Source organism: Miniopterus natalensis, chromosome 6 (genome assembly GCF_054644295.1).
Source record: "Miniopterus natalensis isolate mMinNat1 chromosome 6, mMinNat1.hap1, whole genome shotgun sequence".
NCBI lineage: Eukaryota > Metazoa > Chordata > Mammalia > Chiroptera > Miniopteridae > Miniopterus > Miniopterus natalensis.
This window is the reverse complement of record NC_142086.1, coordinates 43375838-43402502: the sequence shown is the minus strand read 5'-3', so window position 1 is coordinate 43402502 and position 26665 is coordinate 43375838. Positions and strand designations below refer to the sequence as shown.

At 34.2% G+C, this 26665-nt stretch overlaps 1 protein-coding gene across 1 annotated transcript in view; it reads right to left on the bottom strand.

Annotated features, from left to right (window-relative positions):
* The window catches only part of STXBP5L (syntaxin binding protein 5L), a 170660-nt gene that overhangs the window by 17050 nt on the left and 126945 nt on the right, over window positions 1–26665 (bottom strand). Inside the window, exons 23-24 of the mRNA XM_087817877.1 lie at window positions 2848–3018; window positions 573–812 (exon numbers count right to left, since the gene is read on the bottom strand). Of these exons, the coding sequence (XP_087674003.1) occupies window positions 573–812; window positions 2848–3018 (411 nt within the window). The remainder of the gene's footprint in view (window positions 1–572; window positions 813–2847; window positions 3019–26665) is intronic.

Sequence of the window (26665 nt, the reverse complement as noted above, 5' to 3'; positions counted from 1 at the left end):
GAGAGAAAAAAGATAATTTAGGTAGGAAGAGAATACTATATATGCTTCAGCAACAATACTCGTAATTTAGGTCAAGGTCTCCAGGCACTAGGATAAAAAGGAAATAAATTGTGAAAAGAGATGAGAAGATTGTTAAAGCCTTTAGAGAGCCACCTCAAAGCAGACCCCTTCTAGCTTAATCACAAGTTCTTCAAGGGTGATATGAAAACACTCATGGACTCTGATCTGCCATAGAACTTTGGAGACATGCTTCATTTATTAAAAATAGCCTTTTAACTTTTGCATTGAGGTTTTTCTTCGGTGCTTCTCAGAAACTTATTTCCCAAGGCATTGGTTAGGCTGGCCGTTCCAGTTTACTACCATAGAAATGGTTGTGCTCTTTTACCCTAAAGGAAAGGTAAGATGTAATAAGACAAATGTTGAAATAGTATATGACTTATGAAATTCTCAGTACTTCCTATGACACAGAATACTTAAGATCTTTGCTCCAGATCAATACAAATTAATGTTTTACAATACCTTATACCTAAATTTTAAAAAGTATCAAAGAAGGAATACGTAAAAACTCTTACCACTTGGCAAAACCGTGACTGGCTCTGTGAGTCTTTGTTCATCTGCTGAAGGTAGGCTCAGGGAGATGATTAACACCATTCCCAGACTAGTTCCAACAAACAAACAAGGAGACACAGTAGAGTCATTTTTCCGAGCAAAGGACTCCATGAAGTACAGTGCTGTAATTGCTTCTTTAGAATCTTTGTCAATACTGGAGATGCTAGAGCTTCTAGAACGACTATAGGAATTTTCTCGGCTTTCTGTGGAAATTTACAAGACAAAAATTAACTGTTAGTGCATTTCCAGAAAAAAGTAAAGTCAGCCTTACTACATGAAAACCAAAATTATGAGGGGGGAGTAGAATCTGATTCTTTGGTAGCTCAACTGGAAGGCAGCTTATCCAGTTCACTAGGTTATTTTGAAGAGGAAGAGACTGAAGTCCAGAAGTGTAAATCACAAGCAGGGCTGGGACTAGAACTTGACTCTCCAGTTCTCCAAGATTTTCTTGTAATCTAAACAGTAATAGTTACAAGAATTTCTGGTACCATTTTAATTAAGCTTCCCTTCTATCTCTCAATTGTTGGAAGTATTTCTAATGATTTCTTGGCAATTTCCACTTACTGACAACAGTGTGGCTACTAACCCCAAGAGGCACAAATGTTCTACGGCAAATACACTCCCCTAATGCAATTTTTGGTTTTGCTATATCTAGAGTAATTATAGTTGCAAAAAATTGAACTATACCAAAGAGCAAATGTTATCTTCCTGAACTAGTTACCTGCTGCCTACCTAGAATCCAAATTCAGTCCTAACTGCATAGGGCCAAATAGGAGCTATGGACAGTGCAATCCGTTGATAGTGGTAATCTTTCTGAGAGGCTTCAGTCCACTTATAAAACACAGGACGGTTTCAGGTTCTCCTGCTAATCAGCACTTACACAGTGTGCACATCCCAGCAAGCATAGATCACCACCTCAGTTAAAGGGTTGTATTCTTAGAAACTCCAGAGTACAAGTTCCTCATATTCTCCTTTCTATTGCCTTCACTCTCCTTTCCCTCTTGATAGGTAGAAATGTAACTCATTTTTGTAAAGGAGACTAAATATAAATTCCTCAGACTATCCTTTTTCTAAAAAACAAAATATAATATTTCTAATTTCCCCCTTCTATCCCTCAGCAAGTTTATAAACAATTGTTTGTAATAGAATTTAGAGATGAGAATAAGTTTGGATATAATCTATATATTATATAGATTTGGAGACAGACACAAAGTTAAGTAATTTTCCCAGAATAAAGCACAAGTTAGAGGCAGAAATAACTAAAATTCAAAATTCCCAACTCTCAATCCAGTAATTGAGTGCTGCTGCTTTTATAACCTTTACATTTTGCTTCTATTATACCATTCCTAGCTAATATGTTCCCTTAATTTTTCCATTCATGGTTCATCAATATTCAGTGTTGCTACTCATAGGCACCTGTGATAGAAAGATAACATTGTCTGCATATCCACGGACCAGATTTAGTATGGCATAATATTAAAGAAACAATAAAAACTAAAAAATTTATTTTTAAAATCTGGAGAATAATATAGATCACTGTTATCAAATTTTTTGAGGGGTGATAAGTGGGGAATTACTTTATAGCACAGAATTACCATAGCAAATCTTTCCAAGATTGTTTTTTTCTCTCTCTCTCCACAAAGTTCTTTATCAGCAAGACAGTAGCAGCAGTTATAAGATTCCCTCCTTTTTTCCCCTCTCTGAAATGTCTGGCCTTCTGGCTCTTGTACTTTACTCCCTGCCCCCACAATAATTCCAAAAGTAAGCAAATAATCTGTTTTAAAAAACATATGAAGAAGGAAACTGTAAACTCTAGAATCCAATATCTTGCTTTTTTTGGGTCACATGCACTGGAGAGTTGAGAAATTAAGGTTGCCAGACATTAAGTAACTATTTACAGATAGAGACACTAAGAGGCTTACCACTGAGATGCAAAGACACTCAATTGTTACTGGGAGTGTAGATAACAGATTAAGGCATAGGTCTCCCTTTGTACAGAGGGGGTGGGAACCTACCAAGAGGTAGAGCAATTTTGGTTTTAGAGGTGAGGAGAAGGTGTTGCACAGAATGGATTTGGAGTCACAGCCACAGCCCAACCAGGCTCTGTTACTTATTGCCTGGAGTTGACTAGTTGTTTCTTTCTTTTACACATGACCTCCATCTCTTGTCTGCCAACTCCCTTTACCATGGTATGTCAAATTTTAATTATATCCACAAAAATTTGTATGTTTAACCTACCTTCTGTTGTAACTGGTAAAGAAATCTCCATGCAAGCAGCTGACTGTGCTTTTCGAAATGGTGGTCTCCCAGGACCCCAGCGATTTACTTTTGAAACATCAGCACTAGAAAGACGTTTTCCAGAACTGCAACTCTGAGAAGTTGGACTTGTGCAGTGTCCATTTACATGATCTGTACCAAGAAGAAGAAGGTGGCATAAATATCATAATTAAACCTTAATATAAAGGAATTCAAGTGTGTAGATTAATAAATGAAGAAGAGTGAGAATTCTTTTTGTTCAAACCATATAAAGATAGCTAAGTCCTGGTTATTTTAAAATTTAGTCACAATTTCAGTAGTTAGCCAAAAAAATCATATTTATTAAATATAAGATTCATTTTTAAAACTTGACTAGTTAACATAATTTAATATTCTATATCCTCACGGTGTATTCTACCATTTAATGGCAATACAAAATAGGTTATAGTACTAAACTTTCTTTTGATTAATTTAAGTAAACACCTATTTATAGAAGTTTTGGAAGTACTTTAGGTGCTTGTAGATTATAGAATGAAAGCATCTTACTGTGTACAGCTGAGAATGGTTCTTAAGAATATTCACTCTTGTGTTAGACTGCCTGGCTCAAATCCAAATTCTACTAGTTTTACAAATTATTGAAGTCTTTATGTTTTAGTTTCCTCTTCTGCAAATTGGGAATATTATTATCTGCTTCATGGAATTTTTGTGATAATATGTGTTACATGCAGGAACACTTCCTGATATATGGTAGACTCTGAACAAAAACTATGGTAGTCTCTGTCACTCTTGTTTCAGAGTATATTAACACTGCTCATTTGTAAGATAAACTACTGTTTATTTAGAGCATTATGAGTTTAACTGTTTTGATATAACTTAAACACTTGGAAACAACTACAAAAATGTCTTATTTTTCTTAATGCTAAAAAATATTTGAAATATCTCATAGTTCTGCAACGTTCAGAATGCATTTTAAATGTTCTTGTTTGGTCCTTCAAAGGACAAAAGAGTTAAATGGAGAATTCATGCTTACTATCCATGTTGGACATGGGGCACTGCCACTCAGTGTTCCTCCATTACAGCCTTTCTGTAATGCAGATTTGAAAACTTAAAATCGTGCATTTCCTAGATTCCCTCGTAGCTCGTGCAAGGATGAGAATTAGGTTTCACTATTTGAATGCACTCGAATGCTTTACTATATTTTAAAAAGAGAGTTAACATTTATTGGATAGTTTAAGTGCCAGGCATTTTATATACATTATTCATTTGATCTTTACAACAACCCTGAAAGGTATGTGCTTTATTATCCTGATTTTGGAGATGAGGAACCTGATGCTCAGGAAAAAAGGATTCAGAAAATTGTCCAATATTACATAAGTAGTATTCACGGAGGCAGGTTTCTAATCACGATTTTTTCATTAAGTGTCTATATGCTGAAAAGCTGGGACACAGGGTCACGTTAAATTATTTGGTAGGGTTTAGGAGTGGCTTGTGTAATGCATAATGCACACTGAGATCCAAGCCCTTTAGGGCCAGTCATCTTCCACACTAATACAGATCTCAGAAGTCCCAGATTTCCCAGGTGGAAAGGCAGAAATATCCCACGAAGGTTAGCCATGGGGAGGCTGAACTCAAGAGTTTTACCTCTTGTCCACTACCAACTAGTCTTATAAATAGGAAGAATTCTGAGGGCAACAGCTTGCACTAACAAGAACTTAGAATGAATTAGAAAATGGCAACTACTTTGATGGTACAAATTGCAAAATAAGTCCCCTCTGCCCCTGGTACACCAGTTAGAACAAGTTGCCCCTTCCTCAGATGTGATGCCTTGCTCTGCGCTTGTCCAGAGGAATGTGGGATGACACAGCCACCTCAGCCATATATGGCAGAGCCCTAGGAGTAGTAAAATTTGTTTACTTAGCCAGGACCCCTTGCACTTGCTAAGTCAAAGCCCCTGCCCAGCTATTACCATCTCTTGCTGGCTGTTTCATGTGAATATTATTTCAATTTAGCTCATAACAGGGCAGTATCAATTATTAGATTACTCAACATGCTAGTCTTCCTGCCCCTTTCCCACAATATGCTGTAGTGACCAAATTTTCCTCAGGTTCTCATGTTTGACTCACAAGGTCCAGCCAGCTTAAATAACCATATATGGGCAGCCCAGGGTTTTTGGTCACATATTTGTTTTCAATAGGGCTGATTAACTTAAAGAATTTATTTTTGTACTTAAAATTTTTAAATAAATGTAAGTAGATTTGCTTGCTTTAAAACTTTTTTCCTACCATGCTAAATATTCTAGATATGAATACAAAACATTTAGAAAGAAATTTGGTCATAGCCCAGACACAGTCATTATGGAAATTTATGATAAAAAAATGCTAAAAGTAAAAAATAAAAAACCCTCTGGGAAAAATTATTCACCATAGTTTTAGTACTGAAAGATAAAAACTGGACACCAACTATCCTTTAAAATTGAGCATAAAATTTTAGGTAAATTGTGGTATATAATCACATAACAGTATGACCTTTAAAAATGTTTCTGAAGTGCTGAATAAGTTGAAACATAAAATATCTATGATATTCTATGTTTTGGTAAACTCTCGTTGCATAAAAACCACTATAAATGTTACTGATGTAAAGTAACTATCATTATATTATGTTCATAGATTCTGTGGGCCATAATTTAAGTAGGCTAAGGCAAGGTGGGGATATTATATCCATGATGTCTGGGGCCTTCACTGGGACTACTTGAATGGCTGGGGGCTTGGAATACTTTAGAGGCTTCTTTACTCATATGCCTGGGCTAGAATGATGCAAAGGCTGAGTTCAGTTGGGGCTGCCAATTGTGGCTTCTTCAAGACGCTTGGGCTTCCTCATAGCATGGTGACCTTTCAGGGCTTCTAAAAGTCTGGCAATTAATTTGAAAATGGAATGGAAGCCATGTTTCCACTGCTTTGGTGTTATTGCAATGGAGACTTTGTTTTATTTTGTTTTGCTTTGAAAGCATCTTTCCATCACAAGCTTTTGGTATGTCAAGAGGCAGTTGTAGTAGATTCTTGATCTTATAACAATATGCTCTTCAGTTCAACAGTTGATTGGCAGTAGTCTTCTGATTCTTTGCTTCTAACAGTAGCAAAGGTGTCTGCTCCCCTGGTGTCTGTCTGGTGGCCTTATTCTGAAAGTCATACCTATAGGCCAACCTTAGAGTTTACTTCTACTAATCTTTCAGTGATTTGATAAGCACCTAGTTTCTTGTATTAAATCACTTTTTGCATTAACACAACCACAATGGTTTCTGTGTCCTAAAACTGCTCCCTGATTACAAGGGTGCTTTAGCCCAGGTCTGGAGCTCTATGCTACATAGAGAAAATTCAACATTCTAAAAATGCAACTGTAAAACAATAAGCACATTAAAGCAAAAGGGAAATTGTTATTCTTTATTTTACAGAAAGATACCCAAATTTTAAAATTTTACAAGCTTCTTTAAATTAGCTGATTCTATTGTGCCTTTACATCAAGATTTGATTTAATGTTTTTAATTGTATAAAGATACAATGATTTACTGAAAAATGGCTTATTGAATACAATTGAAATTATTTTTAATATATCCCTTGGGAAAGCTTAATAGAATATAAATGAAGATTTAATTTAACACTTCATAAACTAGTCAGGTTAAACACACTTTTTAATACACTATACAATTCCTAGAAAGTAAAAAGTAGAAGAAAAAAAGTATATTATGCCTGTGCCACAGAGGGTGATTCTGGGGGGAAATAAATGTTGAACATAATGCTAAATCAAAGTAAGTGTTGGCTTTTAAAACTAATGAAAGTAAATGAAATAAAGATTACATTTAACCATATAAAATACAGCTGGTATTAATTGGTTAAAATGTTTGAAAACTCATTATTTTGCCTTTGCTTACTTTTATTGTTAAGTGATAGATAACTCTTCTTTCCCTCCTCTTCCTTCTTAAATCATTGGTTATGTAACCCTAGTGGGAGGACAAGTTGGTTTGTTGATTGATTTAATGTTGGTTGTTTGCTTGATTAATTTGCTAAAGCAGGAAAAGAATTTATTAAAAGATACTAGGCAGCTCAAACTCTCAGGGAGAAACTTCCAGGTATACTCACATGCTTTGTAGCCAAAAACAATTCCTAACCACGCTGGAGTTGAGTTATTTTTAGTTATCTATTCATCAATTCATGGACATGGGCACTTAGGATGTTTCCATATCTTTGTTATTGTCAATAATGCTGAAATGAACACGGGAGTGCAGATATTTTTTTGATATCCTGTTTTCATTTCATTTGCATATATACTCAGAAGTGGAATAGCTGGATCATATGGTAGGTCTATTTTTAATATTTTAAGGAACCTCCATACTGTTTTTCATAGTGACTATACCAGTTTACATTCCCACCAGTAGAGTTTCCTTTCTCCACATACTCACCAATACTATTTCTTTTTGATGATATCCATTCTAACAGGTGTGAGGTATTATCCCGTGGTTTTGATTTGCATTTTTCTGATTAGTATGTTGAGCACCTTTTCATGTACCTGTTGGCCATCTGTATGTCTTCATTGAAGAGTATGCAGTTTCTCTTCCCATTTTGAAATCAGATTTTTACTTTGCTGTTGAGTCGTATGATTTCTTTGTATATTTTGAATATTTATTTATTTATTTATTTTTGTTCAAAATATTACAGATGTCCCTTTTTCTCCCCAATGACCCATTCCACCCGGTCCCATCCCCCTCCCCAGTCCCTCTCCACACCATTGTCTGTGTCCTTGGGTTGTGCATATGTGCATATAAATTCTTTGGTTAATCTCTCCCCCTCCACCCACTCACCCTCCTCCATCCCTCCGAGGTTTATTTGTCTGATCCATGCTTCTGTGTCATTGAATCATTTCTGTTCATCAGTTTATTAAGTTCTTTAGATTCCATGTGAGATCATGTGATGTTTGTCTTTCTCTGCCTGGCTTATTTCACTTAGCATATTATTCTCCAGGATACGAGATCCTTCTTTACAGCTGCATAGTATTCCATGGTGTGAATGCCCCACAGCTTTTTTATCCACTCATCTACTGATCTTAGCTTTTGTAAATTGCACTGCTATGAACATAGGGGTGCATATATTCTTTCTGATCAGTGTTTCAGGATTCTTAGGATATATTCCTAGAAGTGGGATCACTGGGTCAAAAGGCAGTTCCATTTTTAATTTTTTGAGGAACCTCCATACTGTTTTCCACAGTGGCTGCACCAGTCTGCATTCCCACCAGCAGTTTACCAGGGTTCCCCTTCTCCACACCCTCGCCAGCATATGTCATTTATTGATTTGCTGATGGTAGCCATTCTTACAGGTGTGAAGTGAGACCTCACTGTGGTTTTAATTTGCATCTCTCTGATGATTAGCGACATTGAGCATGTTCTCATAAGTCCCTTGGCCATCTGTAGGTCCTCTTTGGAGAGCTGTCTATTCAGGTCCTTTTGAGTATTAATCCTTTATGACTTGCAAATATTTTCTCCCATTCCATAGGTTGCCTTTTCATTTTGTTGACTGTTTCCTTTGCTGTACAAAAATGTTTTAGGTTGATGTAGCCCCACTTTTTAATTTTTGCTTCTGTTTCCTTTGCCTTTGGTGTCAAATCCAAAAAATTATTGCCAAGGTGAATGTCAAGGAGCTTACCTCCTATTTTTTTCTCGATTTATTGTTTTAGGTCTTACATTCAAGTCTTTAATCCATTTTTAGTCAATTTTTGTATATGGAATATAGTGGTTCTGTTTCATTCTTTTGCATGTGGCTGTCCAATTTTCCCAACACCATTTATTGAAGAGACTATCCATTCCCTAGCCAATCTGCTCAGTGGTTAGAGTGTCAGCCGAGGACTGAAGGGTCCCAGGTTTGATTCCGGCCAAGGGCACATAACTAAGTTGCAGGCTCGATTCCCAGCCCCAACTGCAGTTGTTCCCGGGCTGCAGCTGTGAGCAGGCACAGGGCAGATGGACAGCATGTTGAGCATTGTCATCTATTTAAACCACCCAGAGCTAGCAGTAAATTCAACACTACAGTTGGATTTAGCTGTTTCCCTCAACACTGCAAACAAATTTTGCTTATAATCCATTATAATCTTATGAAACTACCATTGTATATGTGGTCCACTGTTGACCAGAATGTTATGTATTGTCTTTGGAGAACTGTCTGTACAAGTCTTTGGCTATTTTTGAATCAAGTTATTTGTTGTGGAACCTCAAGAGTTCTCTGTGGATAGTAGACCCTTATCAGACATGATTTTCACATTTTTCTCTATAGTTTGTCATTTCACTTTCTAAAGAATGTACTTTGATGTGCCAAAGTTTTTAATTTTGATGAAGTTGAATTTACCATTTTTTTTTTCTTTTGGGGATAGTGTTTGTAGTGTCATATCTAAGAATCCATTGCCAAATTCAAGGTCATGAAGATTTTCCCCTACGTTTTCTTCTAAGAGTTTCAGATCTTAAAAGTTAAGTCATAGACCCATCTCCATTCTTTTGCACATGGATTTCCAGTTTTCTTAGTACCATTTGTTTAAGAGAGTATTTTACCGCCACTGAATTGTCCTGGTAACTTGTTGGAAATCAATTGGTCAGAGATGTATGGTTTTATTTCTGGACTTTCAAATCTATTCCATTCGTCTATATGTCTGTCTTTATGCCAGTACCACACTGTTTTGATTACTGCAGAAAGTTTTGAAATTGGGAAGTCTTCCAACTTTCTTCTTCTTTCTCAATATTATTTTTGCTGTTCCTGCTCTGGCATTTCTACATAAATATTAGGATAAGATCTTTCATTCTGCAGAAAAAAGGGCTAGTGGTATTTTGGTAGAAACTGCACTGAATCTGTTTGATTTTTTTGGGTGGTATTGATATATAAACAAAATTAAGTCTTCTAAGTAATGTTTTTGTATTTATTTATGTCTTATTTAATTGCTTTCAGCAGTTCTTTGTAGTTTTCAGTGTAGAAGTATTACACCTCCTTGATTAAATTCATTTCTAGGTATTTTATTCTTTTGAAGACTTGTAAATGGAATTTTTAAAAAAATTCTTTTTCACAGTGACGTAGAAGCATGGAACAGAATAATGAATCTTGGAGGGAAGGTGGAGGTGGGTGGGGAGAGATTAATTAACCAAAGAATTTATATGCATATATGCATAACCTATGGACACAGACAATAGTGTGGTGCAGGCCTGGGGCAGGGAGTGGGTGTGAGGTGGAAGGGGTAAATGGGGAAAAAAGGAGGCATTTGTAATACTTTCAACAAGAAAGATAAATTAAAAAACAAAACACTAAAACTAAAAAGAACCCAAAAAACCAAAAAAACCCCCCAACTACACTGTTCCAATAATGGTTTTCTATTACCATTTATAAATGTATTGATTTTATGTTATGTCTTGAAAAAGTACAAGCATTATTTGAAATAAGTTTCAATCTTTGAAGAAATACACGAGAAAAAAAATTCTTTTTCAAAACATTCATTCTTGATGTATAAAAACACAACTGATTTTTGTGTTTATCTTATACTCTGCAATATTGCTTAATTCATAAATTAGTTATAGGTGTTCTTTTGTAGAGTCTTGGGGATTTTCTATATATAGGATCATACCATCTGTTAATAAGGATAGTTTCACTTCTTTTCCATTTTGTATACCTTTTATTTCTTTTTCTCGCCTAATTTCTGTGGCTTTTATTGCAATATGTAACTTTTGTTACAATACAGAAGTGGTGAAAATGGACATTCTTGTCTTATTCTGGAGGAAAGATTTCAGTTTTTTATCATTGAGCAGGATGCTGTCTGAGGGTTTTTCATGAATGCCCATTATTGAATTGAGTAAGTTCTCTTCTATTCCTAGTTTTCTGAGTATTTTATCATAAAAGGGTGTTCCATTTTGTCAAATGCTTTTTGTGCATCAATTGAGATGATCGTGTGTTCCCCCCCTTCATTCTATTAGTATTATTTTTACATTATTTCTTTTGTTTTTGTGATAAATCCCACTCAGTCATGGTATTTAGTCCTTTTAATATGCTGTTGATTTTGTTTGCTAGTGTTTTGTTAAGAATTCTTGCATTTGTATTCATAAAAGATGCTGGTCTCTAATTTTATTTTCTGTGTTCTTTGTCTAGCTTTTTAAAACCAGGATAATGCTGATGTCATAGAAACAGTTAGGAAATGTTCCCTCCTCTTCTATCTCTTGGAAGAGTTTGAGAAGGATTGGTGTTAATTCTTTAAATATTTGGTAGAATTAACCAGCAAAGCCATGTCATCCTGGACTTTTCTTTGTCAGGGGGTTTTTGAGTGCCAAGTCAGTGTTTTCACTTGTTATATATATGTTCAGATTTTCTCTCTTCTTCAGTCAGTTTTGATAATTCATGTATTTCTAAGAATTTGCCTATGACATCTAGGTTATTAATTTGGCATACAAGTGATCATAGTATTCTCTTATAATCCTCTTATTTCCATAAGGATGATAGCAATGTCCCCACTTTCATTTTTTAAATTTTTGCATCTTCTCTCCTTTTTTTCTTAGTCTAGGTAAAGATTTATCAATTTGTTGATCTTTTCAAAGAACCAGTTTTTGGTTTTGTCAGTTATTGTTTTCCTATTCTTTACTTTGTTTCTCTTCTCTCTATATTATTTCCTTCTGTTAGCTTTGGGTTTAATTTGCTCTTCTTTCCTAGTTTGTTAAGGTGTAGAGTCAGGCTATTGATTTGATTTTCTTTTTAATATAGCCATTTATAGCTACAAATTTCCCTCTGAGCTGTGTTTTTGGTGTAACCTATAAATTTTGCTTTTTGTTTTAACTTGTTTCAAAGTATCTTGAATTCCCCTTGTGATTTCCTCTTAGACCCATTGGTTGTTTAAAAGTGTGCTGTTTAATTTTTAAATCTTGTGAATTTTCCAATTTACTTCTGATTTCTAGTTCATTCCATTGTGGTTAGAGAGAAAACTTTGAGTGATTTTAATCTTTTTAAATTTACTGAAACTTGTTTTGTGTCCTAAAATATGTTCTATCCTGGAGAATGTTCCATGTACACTTGAGAAGAATATGTATTCTACTGTTGTTGTGAAGAATACTCTATATATGTCTTTTAAGGCTAGTTGGTTTTTAGTGTCACTAAAGTACTCTATTTCTTTTTTGATCTTCCATCTATATTTTCTGTCCATTAATGAAAGTAGGCTATTGATGTCTCCAAGTATTATTGTTGAAATATCTAATTCTTTCTTCAATTCTGTGGATATTTGCTTTATATATTTTGGGCTCTGCTGTTTGGTGTGTATTTGTTTACAACTGTGGTATCTTCCCAACAAATTGACGCTTTTATAAATATATAATGTCCTTCTTTGTCTCTTATAATAATTTTTTCACGTAAAGTATGCTTTGCCTGATATTAATATTGTTACCTAAGCTGCCTTTTTGTTACTATTTGCATGGAGTATCTTTTTTTATACTTTTAATTTCAACCTATTTGTGTATTTTGATCTAAAATAAGTTTCTTGTAGACAACATTCATTTGGATTATATGTATTTTTAATCTAGTCTGCCAATCTCTGTCTTTTAATTGGTGAGTTTAATTCATTTATATTTAAAGTGATTGACACTAAGGAAGCACTTCTAACATTTTTCTATTTGTTTTCTAGAAGTATATCTTTTGTTGTTCGTGAGTTGCTCCAATTTTGCTTTCTTTTTTGTTTGATTTATTTTCCCCTGGTATACCTTTATTCCTTCCACATTTCCTTTTATGTAGAGTTTTTAGTTATTTTCTTAATGGTTACTCTGGTGATTACAATTCACATCCTAAGTTTATAACAACCTATTTTGAATTGATACCAACTTAACTTCAATAGTATACAAAACTCTGCTTCTATATAGCTTCATCGCCTTCCCTTATGCTGCTGTTATTTTATTATCATTGTACATTGTATACACATTAAGAAGGATTTATAATTATTGTTTCATTAACTTATCTCTTAAAATGTGTTGGAAAAAAGAGGAGTTAAAAAGTAAAAAAAAATATAGTAATACTGGCTTTTATATCTACCTAGGTAGTCACCTTTACCAGTGTTCTTTACTTCTCTACATGGCTTCAAGTTACTGTCTAGTGTCCTTTCATTTCAGTCTGCAGAACTCCCTTTAGTATTTCTTGTAGGGAGAATCTACTAGTGATCAACTCTCTTTGCTTTGCTTATCTGGGAATATCTTAATTTCTCTTTCATTTTTTTTAAGTTTATTTTATTGTTGAAAGTATTACAGATGTCCCCTTTTTTTTCCTCACTGACCCCCTCCACTCCTCACTCCCCCCACCAGGCCTTCACCACACTATTGTTGTGCCTATGGGTTATGCATATATGCATACAACTTCTTGGTTAATCTCTCCCCACACATCAGACGGATGAATCTCTTTCATTTTTTGAGAAAAATTTTGCCAGATATAGAATCTTTTTTTTCTCCCAATTTTATTTTTGTATTAGTTTCAAGTGTAGATATAGAATTCTTTGACAGTTTTTATTTTCTTTTAGCACTTTAAATATGTCATGCCACTGCCTCTGGCCTATTTTGTGAAATTGGCTATAAATATTATGAGGATCCCTTATACATGATGAGTCACTTCTCTAATGGTACTTTAAAAATCTTCTTTGTAAAGTTTGATTGTAATGTCTCCCAGTGTAGGTCTCTGAGTTTTTCATATTTGAAATTCATCGAATTTCTTGAAGTGTAGATGTAGGTCTTTCCTCAAGTTTGGAAATTTTAGGCATCATTTCTTCAAATATTCTTTCTTCCCCTTTGGTCTTTTCTCCTTCAGGTGTTTCCATAATATGCTGGTACACCTGAAGGTGTTTCACAAGTCTCTTACCTTTGGTTCATTTTCTTTTTGTTTCTCTGAGTCAATAATTTCAATTGTACTATTTTTCAAGTTGGCCAATTTATTCTGCCTGCTCAAAGCTGCTGTTGGACCTTTCTGGTGAATTTTTTGTTTTACCTACTGTAATTTTTAGCTTCAGATTTTCTACTTGGTTCCTTTTTATAGTTTGTTTCTTTATTGATAAACTCTATTTGTTCATTATTATTCAAGATTCTTCCTTGGGTTTCTTTATTTGTGCTTGTACTATTTCTTGATCTTTTAAAAAATTAGTTATTTTTCTACACTTTTTGAGTATCATAAAAAGTCTTAGTTTTAAAGACTTTATATTCTTTTAATAAAATTAATTTGATCTGCAATGAACTGTTGCAGTAATTAATTTTTTTGTTCTCTTTCTTAGTATTAGATTTCTTTATGCAGTCTGGAATTTTTTCTCTAGCTCCCGTTTTTGTTCTATGGGTAAATAGTTTTGTAGTTGCTAACTATTTTATAGACACCTAGTCTATAATTTTCAGTGTTCTTGATCCATGATATTACTGAGGATATTAAAAAAACCTAGCTACTCATTTAAGTCAGAAACAGGCCCAAGAGTTGTTTGAGTTTTAAAATCTATTTATTATTAATTTATGTCATTAATTTGTGATTAAAGAATGTGGTTTGTAATATTTTACTTTTAAATACTGAGATCTCCTTTGTGAATTTAATAGTTTAAATTTTGTAAATTTTTCTGTGTACTTCAAAATAACATTTTCAACATACAAAGTCAAGGTATATTAAATTAATCTATGTAAATTATATTTCTTTGCTCCTCTGTGGTCTTTTTATCTTCTTGAGTTGTCATTAATTTATGTTAAAATCTCTCATTATTGTATTTGTTTATTCTTGTTTCTTATATTCCTATAGTTTTGACATATAACTGCTAACCCTACATTATTTGGTTTATTAAAATTTGTAAAAAACGTGTCATTGTAGATAGTAAATATAAGCACTTTTCTAATTTGATGTATTTTGCCTTGAACTCAACTTTGATATTAACATCATAACTCCTGTTTTAGTTTTTCTAGTAGTTGCCTAATAAGTCCTACTACTAACCTTTGAATCACTGCTTTAGATGTTTCTTTTGTTGGATTTTGTCTGTGATACATGCTGAAAGCCTTTTTCTTATAAAAGGTGAATTATTTTACTTACATCCATTGACATGAGAGACATTTCATCTTGATTCTGTCATTTTAAAAATCATATTTAGTATTTTTACTGAATTTTCTGGGAGATAATTTACATCCAACCCACTCCACCCCCCTTAAATTGATATGATAATTTTCTGTAATGAATTGCTAAAAGAGAAGTTTGCTCAAGAATGGAATGAAACAGTAAAACAACCAAACAAAACTTTAAAAGACTAATGTTTTAAAAATCCAACACTTTCACCAATTGTATTAAAACAAAACAGACAAATGATATTTACATGATATCTGTCTTCAGTGTTTCCTTGTGGTTGGCTTTCTTCTCTATCATGCAAGTGACAGAGCTGCAATCAGTTGTAGTCTGTCATGCTAGATCACAAGGCCCTAGATAGGAGATTTGAGGTCTTAAAATCCCAAATTGCCATTGTCCCATCAGTTCCTATAGGGTAAAATATCCAATAACCTTTTTTATCCATGTCATAAATAGGTTCTTGAGTGATGCTATTCTGGTGCAGCATCTCTGAGACTGTATTGTGGTCCGCAATTGTGACTCTTGTCCATGTTGTGGAAGTGTTCCATGATTAACATGTTGAGCTGGATACTATGTTTTGGAAGGTCTATTTAGGAGACTAAGGTCAAGCAGCCATGGTTGTCTTAATTAAAGAGCACTCGGCAGTAGTGATGGCCAACAGTTACAGCACTATTCTCTGAGACAACACACTCAGGAGTAGCAAAAATTCTGTTTCAGACTGAAAGCTGAACACTGTTTGAGGCATCAACAATGGACAGGGGCTGCCACGGCTGACCCAGTCCAGAGAGCTTCCACTGGCAGAGAAGCTGAACCTGGGATCCATCCTCCAATGCTACCAAACTGACATGAGCTAACCAAAATGCATTTTGCTGTCCCATGTCATACTGGTTGGCTTTTCATCCACTTTAATGATACAGAAGCACTCTTCATTTGCAGTCACACCATCCTAGTGCCAGCACAAATTGTTGGGATGTCAATCCAAACTGAAAACTTTTGAATGCACTTGCTTTTTAATGTGCTTGCTTACCCACTTGTCATTTTCATACTGATGTAACAAAACCGAAATGAATTGTGCTTCAGAATCCACAGCAAATTTGTTCTCTAGAGGGAACCACTTCACAAAGGTGGCTGCATGATTAATTCTCAAGATCACCAGGGTTAGCTTCCAGACACCATCTTTCTGACTCCTGCAAAGGATAATGTGATTGTGCATGAGAGCCTGGTCAATACCTGTGATGTATCCATTGTGCTCCTCGAGATCATGGGGTTTCACACACTGGCTCCCATTCTTCTTATAGATGTGAACTTCATGGCTAAGGGCAATCTGAGTATGATCCCTCTTCCAGGCATTGACAAGTGGTTGGCTTTAGGAAAAATTACTGAGGGGACAATATTCTTGGTGTTTCCCAAAGGTAGAAAGCTGGGGTCAGGGCAGCCATGACAGGCTCAGAGCAGAGAATTTGAAGACTGGTCAGTCAGCATGACAGGCTCTGTTCCGTTCTGCCACCCTTACACTATCGGGTCTGTATTTTATTTTATATGTATTTATTCTTTGCCTAATTTTTGAAGGTCTGGGATATTTTTATTTTTTCAAGTAGTTTTGTTGAAGATATATTCTTAATTCTTCTTAAATTGTTATCTATGCAGAATAGCAATTGTTTTCACTTTATAAAAGGTAAAATTAGTAGAATTCCTCTTCCTCTATTTGTCTTTGCTCTTAATTCACCACCAAATTTAGTCACAGAATCATTAAATCTTTTGTTGGCAACTTCCTTACTACGCTCCACCTCTCAATTTTAAAATTACACTGTTATTTCTATATTGTTATGGATTTTAAGTTTACATTCTATTTTATAATCAGATTTGCTCGTGTTGTTTAACTTTAGTTCTACAATTAAATAAATTCAATATTCACTACTTGTCCTTTGACCATGGCTTCTCCATGCATCTTTTCACTAGCTAGGTAACATCCTATAATAGATTTTTGTTTTTCAGACCTCATGGGGGCCTGTGTTTCATTTATAGTATTCGATGATGCATACATAACAATATTCACAGTGTTATGTGCCACCAAGGCTTGAATTCTATAAAACTGATTCATTTTTAGGTTTTTTTAAAATTTAAAATATAGTTTATTAGGAAAGAGAAATGTCTGTGCTTTTTTTAAAAAATGAAAAGATAGTTTTTCACTAAATATAAAAATGTTAGTTATAAAGCATTTTCTCATGAATCTGGCAATTACTTTATAAAATGCTAACTACTTAAGGGTTCTAATTGCATAAGCAACCAATGTATGAGGTTTTCACTATTATTACTATTATTTTATTGTTACTGTTATACTATTCCTGTTAAGGATTGTCATAACAAAAAAGTTACATTAGTATCAACATTTGTCTTTAGTGAACAGCTCATATACACAGTCACTAGTACCTTTACATAGATGAATGTTATTTATTAATTTGGGCTTCAGATTCCCCCCTACACTGCAGCCCTACATTTCTAATTGCTTGCTGAATGGTTAACACGGATGTGTCCCTATAACTCAGACTCATTTTCCTTTCCTCTCAAATCAGGTATTCTCCCTGAGAGCCATTCTCAATGCTCTGTAGTCATCTTTCACTTCTATGCCCTCTTCCCTCACTGTTCCCAGTCCCATCAGTTGTCGCGTCTCCCGTGGCAATTCCTTCTCTCCTGTTCATTTTCATTGTTGTTATCCTCCTTCAGGTCCTCGTTTGCCTATGCAATAGTCTTAAACACCTTCCTCCTTCATTAATGGATTATACACTATGGCATGTCTTCATAAAGCACGTTACAGGCAACCCAAGGTATACTTTACACCCAGGATTTATACTGGAAGAACTTACACACAGGCAGAACGTTTGTCCTTTTTCAGAAGCCTTATAATTTTTTTTTCTGGAAACTTGTGGGAAATAAGTTTTAAAAATAAAATTATATTGATTACATATTTAAAAAGAGAGATTTAATAAAATATTGTGGTGAACCCTTTTAAGTACAAAATATCCTTTAGTAAATAGCAAGCACTTGATTATTTTATCTTTTATATATATCTGAGTTTTCATAATTCATCTTTGCTTAAAGTATGTATGAAAATAGTGTGAGAATGAAGCAATTGGGAGGGAGATAATCAGAGACTTGGTGAGACTGACACTGGTAGAAATTGTTTATTAATATGTTTAACTGACCTCCAGATTAGAATTACAACTAAGATTTCTTTGCTACTTCTAAAAATATAAAAGTAGGCTGGAAGTTCTCTTTTTTTTTTCTTTTTCCTTTTCAACAGTCTAGAAAAAATATTATGATTGTGGAAATTATGTGAATATCAGAATGCATAGTTTTCTAGAGAAAAGTGTTACTTTTTAAATAGTCTTCATTGACATTTGTCACAGTACATGCTATACAAAATGATAGGTAGTTATAAGATTATAAGCTTTGCAATGATATATATTTAAATTCAGTTTTGCTACTTGTTGTAGCTATAGGCCACACAACAGGCAAATCTGAATTTTTCATAGCCTTAACCTATTCATTTGTAAAGTGGGAACACTATCACCTACCTTATTTCAAGATAATATGTACACTTCAGATAGAATAGTGTCTGACACACAGTATGAGGTCAATAATGAAACTATAATGTTGATTCTTCCTTTGATGTCAATTTACTAGTAAAATACTAATTGACTTCATTATTTATTAAACTAATGATAATATTATTGAGCTAATGATAATTAGTTTATTACATTAGAGCTTTACATTTAAAAAATACTATACCTAATTTAATCAAATTCATATAAGATTTTTTTGTGACTAGATTTTAAATTTAATGAGCTATTTATCTAACAGTTATTTAATTTAATGAGATGAAGTATTTGACTATGCTCCATAAACTTGGTACCATGTTCTGTGATCTAGGTTCAAATCTTCAGTCTACCATTTATTACCAGGATATGTGAAGCACCTTTGTAAATTCTTAAGAATAATGCAAAGACTTATTATTGTATTTTTGTTATTTTAACCATGACATTAGTAGGATTTAATGCTATGGCTTTAAGTCAGAATAAAGGAGATGAATAAAAAGGTAATTCAATTAAATTCCAAAAAAGAAAAGCCATGCTGGAACAAGCAGATAAAAGTTCTGAAACAAAAATATATGAAGGCCTATTTAATAAAGCCTTATTTATTTGAGTCAGAATCATGAATAAGGCTGTGATCACCACAAAAAAAACTGAAAGTGAATCAAATTTTCTGTAACTTCCCTAGAATAAAAAAAATGACCAAAGCTCCATTCTTCTAAATATCAGACTTTTAAAAAGTAGCATTACTTCTAAATGATACTAATGTATAAAAATAATTCCATAAAAAAACAATGCTCATTTACATGAAAACAGTCACAAAGGACCCATATGCGTGACTATTTAATGCTCAAAAACATTATCATGATAAAAAGAAAACAAAACATTATATACCTTAGTGTGTAATGATTTATAAAACATAATTTTGTAAGATGATTATTAAACAAAATGTTGAATGCTGCCAACAGAACTGTATGGTGATTTTTAGAAAGCCTTTTTGGAAAGACATCAAACTGCCATAGAGGAAACTTGGGTTATTCATGGACTGGTTGGTAAAAATGTTCAGCCAAATGAATGTAAGAGAACTTAAAATTGTTGGCTTTTGCCTACCGTACCAAGATCAGCCTTAAGATCTGTTGGCAGACTTAACTTTCTTGATCCTTTAACTGAAACAACAGAAAAAGGAAAAAGGCAGTTGTTAATTATATAAAATTAAAGAGGAATGTGGGGGAACAGCATGTTTTATAGTATAATTATTAAAATCTTAATAAACATTACATTTAGTGAGCATGTATGGAAGCAGAAATATTGTTCAATGTTAGTTCATTGCCAGTCAGTAGTAAATATTTAATAGAAAACAGAAATATGAGAAAAGTAATTGTTTTTACAGCAAATGTTTAAGTGTATCTTTATATAGCTTTTTTTCACATGTAGTATGAGGAGTGATTTATTTAATTTGGAAAGACTCAAATATCAATTTTAGATAAATCTCATAGGTAAAGAAGTATTGCAACAAATGTATTAAGTTTTATCATAAATAATGATAAGGGTAAAAACTGATGAACGCTGTCAGCATTTTTTTGAATAGAAAGAAAATTCTACTATAGATGTATATGAGGTAGTCAAGGAAGCTTTACCATGCCTATGGCAAATGAAATCACTTCACTATTGAACACTATAATGTTAAATTCAGTAGATAAGAAAATCTTGAAAATATAAAATATTTGAAAATAAATTTAATAATTATAAATCAAGCTATCAGAAAATGTTTGAATAAATAAAGAATACTCCTGCAATTTATTGGAAAACATTACTCATTATTTGTTAAACCTTGCTGACCAGTTATTTTGAGCCAGGACTTTCCATCTGTGCAGCCAGCTACTTTTCCATCGTGACCAGTCAGCAAGGTGTTTAAAATTACTTAAATTAATGTAAGTGCAGACACGATTTATCTTGTGAGACCAGTCAGCAAGCAACAATTGGGCATGGAAACACGTGCATACCCATGATGGGTCAGCAAGGTGTTTTAATAAAAATTTTACATTGGGCAACTCATAAAAAATATTTAACCGGAATGCATGTTATCATAGAAAGAAATGCATTAGGGAACATCATGTCAGAAATCTTTTCTGTCAATTAATACTTTAAGACTCAAATTGATACTACCAATTAATTTATACTTTCTAATGAGTAATTTTTTACAAGTAGGAACATTATTTTAAAATAAAAATGCCAAATGATGTAGTAGAAAGAATACTCAATTTAAAATCAGAAAACATGGGTCACAAATTCCTAAATTGTTACCACATAGATATTACAGCATTGGTAAAAGTCACTTCATCAATTTGTAGCTTACTCTTCTTATATTTAACTAATATTCTTGATACTATCTCTAATGTTTCAACTGGAATATGATTGGGATACATTTTATAATAGGTTTTATAAAACCTAAATATAATATAAACCTGAATGTAATTTTTGAGTGTTATAAAATATTACTTTATTTTTTCCCAACCATTAAAAAATTTAAAGCCCATTCTTAGTTTACAAGTCATACCAAAATGAGGTGGCAAGCTGGATTTAGCCTTTGGGCTGTAGTTTGCTGACCACAATATGCCATGCTAAACTACTTATAAAAAAAAAAAAAAATTAAGTACTATCATTCTAATAAATATAACAGCGGGCAGTTTTCTCTATAAAAGGACATTAGGAAATAATTCAAGATTAAGGGAAAATCAACAAATCAAATTTTAGTAATTTGGATTTAGAATTAGTAGCACAAACAAAAAGATGTTACTTATATAAAAATATGGCAAACTGTATAAATATACGTAATAATTATGCTTTAGAAGAGGTTGCAAATAAAGTATATTTTAAAAATTGATTCATAGCCTGGCCAGGCGTGGCTCAGCAGTTAAGCATCCACCTAGGATCCAGGCAATCGGGGTTCGATTCCCGGTCAGGGCACATGCCCGGGTTGCGGGCTGGCAGCCGATCAATGACTCTCTCATCATTGATGTTTCTATCTCTCTCTCTCCCTCTCCTTTCCTCTCTCTGAAATCAATAAAAATATATTAAAAAGAAAAAAATCCACTGATTCCTGCCAGTGGAATCCTTTAAAAAAATAATAATAATAAAATAAAATAAAAATTGATTCATAATTCAGATCTAAGGAAGTGGGATATTTACCATTTAAAATAACCTTTCATTTAATTTTTAAAATAGAACTAATTCTTAAGTTAAAGATTTGTTTTATAATTTGTTTCTATTTTATTTTTAAATAGGGTTCTTTAGCATATCTATATAGTATTAGTTATTTTAAAAATGGATGACAACAACCCAAAGCAATCTATAGATTCAATACAATTCCTATTAAAATGCCAACAGTGTTTCACAGAGCTAGAAAAAATTATTCCAAAAATTTATATGGAACCGAAAAAGACCATGAATAGCTACAGCAATCTTGAGAAAGAAGAACAGAGTTGGAGGGATCACTTTACTGGATATCAAATTATACTACAAAGCCATTGTAGTCAAATCAGCCTAGTATTAGTACAACAACAGACACATAGATCAATGGAACCAAACAGAGACCCCAGAAACAGACCCAAGCCATTATGGTCAGTTAATATTTGACAAAGGAAGCAAGAGCATACAATGAGTAAAGACAGCCTCTTTAATAAATGGTGTTGGGAAAATTGGATAGGTACATGCAAATAAATGAAACTAGATCACCAATTTACTCTATACACAAGAATAAATTCAAAATGGATAAAAGACCTAAATGTAAGTAGCAAAACCATAAAAATCCTGGAAGAAAATATAGGCAGTAAAGTCATAGACATCTCACATAGTGGGATTTTCACTGATACATCTCCTAGGGCAAGAGAAACTAAAGAAAAATAAACAAATGAGATTACATCAAACTAAAAAGCTTCTGTACAGCAAAAGAAATCAGCCTCAAAATAAAAAGAAACCTCATGGTATGGGAGAACATATTTGCCAAGGATGCATCTGATAAGGGGCTAATTTCTAAAGTGTACAAAGAACTCATACAACTCAAGAAGAGGAAGACAATCCAATTAAAAGATGGGCGGAGGACCTGAATAGACATTTCTCCAAAGAGGACATACAGATGGCCAAGAGACTTATGAGAAAATGCTCAATGTCGCCAATCATCAGACGCAAACCACAATGAGGTCTCACTTCACACCTGTCAGAATGGCTGCCATCAACAAAACAAATGACACGTGCTGGCGAGGATGTGGAGAAAGGGGAGCCCTGGTATGCTGCTGGTGGGAATGCAGACTGGTGCAGCCACTGTGGAAAACAGTATGGAGGTTCCTCAAAAAATTAAAAATGGAGCTGCCTTTTGACCCAGTGACCCCACTACTAGGAATATACCTAAGAATCCTGAAACACTAATCAGAAAGAATATATGCACCCCTATGTTCATAGCAGTGCAATTTACAAAAGCTAAGATCTGGAAACAGCCTAAGTGCCCATCAGTAGATGAGTGGATAAAAAAGCTGTGGGACATTCACACTATGGAATACTATGCAGCTGTAAAGAAGGATCTCGTACCCTTTGGGACAGTATGGATGGACCTGGAGAATATTATGCTACATGAAATAAGCTAGGCAGAGAAAGACAAATATCACGTGATCTCACATGTGGAATCTAAAGAACATAATAATCTGATGGACAATACAGATTCAGTGACGCAGAAGCATGAAACAGACTGATGAATCTCAGAGGGAAGGTGGGGGTGGGTGGAAAGAGATTAACCAAATAATTTATATGCATATATGCATAACTCATGGACACAGACAATAGTGTGGTGAAGGCCTGGGGCTGGAAGTGGGTGCAGGGTGGAAGGGGTCAATGGGGAAAAAAGGGGACATCTATAATATTTTGAACAATAAAATAAAAAAAATTTAAAAAAAGAAAATGGATTACAAAGATGCTTTTAAAAAGAGGGCAAACGGCCCCTGCCGTTTTGGTTAATGAACCCAGGTGCGTACAGGACAATGACCACAATGTCAGATGCCCTCGCATTCCCCACTATTTTAATGGGAAATTCACCTCCTATAGTCTAGTATCTAACTTACTCTGGCTCTCAAATCTGCTCCACTTTTTGGGATTCCCCCCTTTACTTTGCCACTTACCTTTTTGGTTTCATGTATACTACTTCCTACCTGAAAACTAAGGCCACCTCACAAGCCCCATCCTTAACTGTAACTGGAGAGAAAGGGAATGATTAGCTGGTAGGATTAACTAGGGAACTTCTTTATTAACAATGTTAATAACAGTCCTCTGTTATTTATGTATAGAATGATCCCCTCTTCCTTTGTTCAACTAGTAAACTCCTACTCATCCTTCAAACTCCTAAAAAAAAAAAAATGACCTCTTTTCTGAAGGCAGCCTCAAACTTAAGGCTTCATCTGGAGCTATTATCTTAATGTTTATAGCACCTGTGCACATCTTTATACTTAATACATTTTATTATACTTGTTTTTTTAACTCTACTACTACCCACTAACATCCTGAAACTTGGAGTTCTCCAAAGATAGGGAATGTAGTCTCAGTACCTAATAAAGTATTGGCATAGAGTAGGTGTACAGTAAGTGTTTCCTCAAAGAATGTTGAAAAAAAAACCCAGTAAAGCCAGAAGGTAGGGATGAAGGGTTACTCTGAAGAGAGCTAAGCAGGCTGAGAAAGTATGGTCAAGTGTTAGAGCAATATGTTACACAACAACGTTCGAGAAATTTGGGTTGGAAGATGTATGAGGCAAGTGGGAGTAAGAGGCAAGTAGTCTTGGAAACGTATAGAATGAAAACAATACATATTAACCTGTGCAATGAGCCTCTGGGAATGCAGCTCTGAAAAATGCATTTCTTCATTTTTACTGTTATCTAAGCTAAAGCATATACACTACTGTAATTTCATATTGTTAGCCAAAGGGGAGAAAATGGGAAATACAGACTTCTCACTACTCACTGGTTTAGCACACTGCACAGAAAAGAAAGGCAGAGAATTCTGGCTCAAAGGAATCTAAGCGGTCATCTAGTCAAATATCATCTCAATGCAAGTATTTCTCCTTACGGAGTAACTGATTCATGCTCTCACATGCCAGATCTTAAAGTACCTGAAGAGACTTAGGGGCCACCTCCAGGTACTCTCAGCAGATCAGCAGAAATTTTTATTTTAAAAAGTGTTGCAGGTGATACTGATGCCAAGAGGCTGGCAGATCACATTTTGAGAAATGATGTTTTATGGTTTTATGAACATTAACCAACCTATGGGATTTTTACTCAGGACCCTTCCACAAAAAGTGCTTCCTGAGATGCATCTCAGATTTTCCATACAAGACATCCCATATTGTCCTCAGTTGTTAAATTAGAATAGACGCAGATATAGATATCACTTTACTGAGCTTAAGGTCATTATGATAAGTTATATATATGTTATTGAGGTAACGGGTACTTTTATGAGCATTTGAAAAAATTTTCCATCATGTCTGTATTTGACCTTCCATTTTCTAATGCCAAATAGAAGGTAGTAGTTACCATGATAGTAATGCCCCTATTATAAAAGGCTGGATGCTTTTTCCCCCCCCTCTGTAAAGCGCCACAAAGATTTTTGCTTTTCTTCAAGACAGGTTTCCTGGTGTTTGATGAAGTAAAGCCCACTGATTAAGAACATAAGTTGGATTCAAATCGTGACTCAACTATTTGCCAGCTGAGTGATCCTGGGCTAGTAATTACTTAATTTCAGGAAGACTATGTTTCTCTTCCTCTGTAAAATGAGGGATAATAATATTCCCTACTTAATAGGAATCTTGTCAGCATTAATTAAGGGAATATGTGTAAAGTGCTTAGCATGATGCAGTATATAACAACCATTCAATATTAGCTATTTTCATTATCAAACTTAGTTGGCAAGAAAGTATTGTCATTCTATGGTGTTCTATATAAAAAATGACTTATCTAAGCAACATGCCCTACTTAAAATAGAGTGCAGCGGATTAAACACAGCACACTTGATAAGACCTCCAATTATATGTAGTACTATTATTTCTTTGTTCTGCACAAAGTACTTCCTAAGAATCCACAGTCTTTTAAAGAATGATAACATCCCATACTTGATGCATAATGGGCTTATTCTCTAAAAAAATCTCTTTATATTGTGTTGTGCATCATCACATAGAATCGTATCTTTAATCCTTCACACCTTGAAAAACTGCCTTTCTAGGCTCATAGGAAATAACCCAACAAATAGTACCACAGGTAATCCAGCTGTGGGGCAGGGAATATAGCTGCAGCAAGTGTTTGATTTCTTATGATTCTAGTCCTGTTAGATTCTGGGCAAACTGTCAGGAAATTCTTGTTATTTTAACATGTTGTGGCTTACATTTTTTAAAATAAAAACAAAATTAAAATTAGAAAAAATAATTCATAACTGTACACTAAAAAGGTGAATTTGATGCTATATAAACATATCTCAATAAATCTGAGTTAAAAAATTTTTGAAGGAAAGCATCCCCAAAGATAGGGTTAATCACTTACCTAATCACATCTATCACTTTCTGGCTTACCTAGAAATTGTTAGGAAGGATGGCATAAGAGACCAAAGATGATGCAAATGAGTGAAAAATTGGCTGAGGGCAAAATACATATTAATATTTACCTATGAATTCAGGCCTAAAGATCAGGTGATGGCCGAGCCCTACAATAGCACCAGATTACAAACCTTTGCAGGACTATTTATCTCCACTCCTAGATTTTCTGCCTCCCAAACTCAGGTTGTTACGGTTATGAGGCAGGGTGGTCTAGTGTCTTATACCATAGCTGTGAGGTATAAGAATGAGGTCATCTGCTCAGCCCTATCTTTGTCTTCAGCCCTAAATAGGGACAGCACTTCAGGCATTACAACAGGGTTTTGCCTATGGGGCTTCATGTATCTTGTTTGTATCATTTCCTTCAATCACCTGTATATTCATATGCCCTTTTCCTAACTCCTAAATCAATTCAAAGTCAGTAGATAGATAGCGCAGCCTGGCTCAACAGAGAGACTTTGTATTGGCTTCAGATAAGT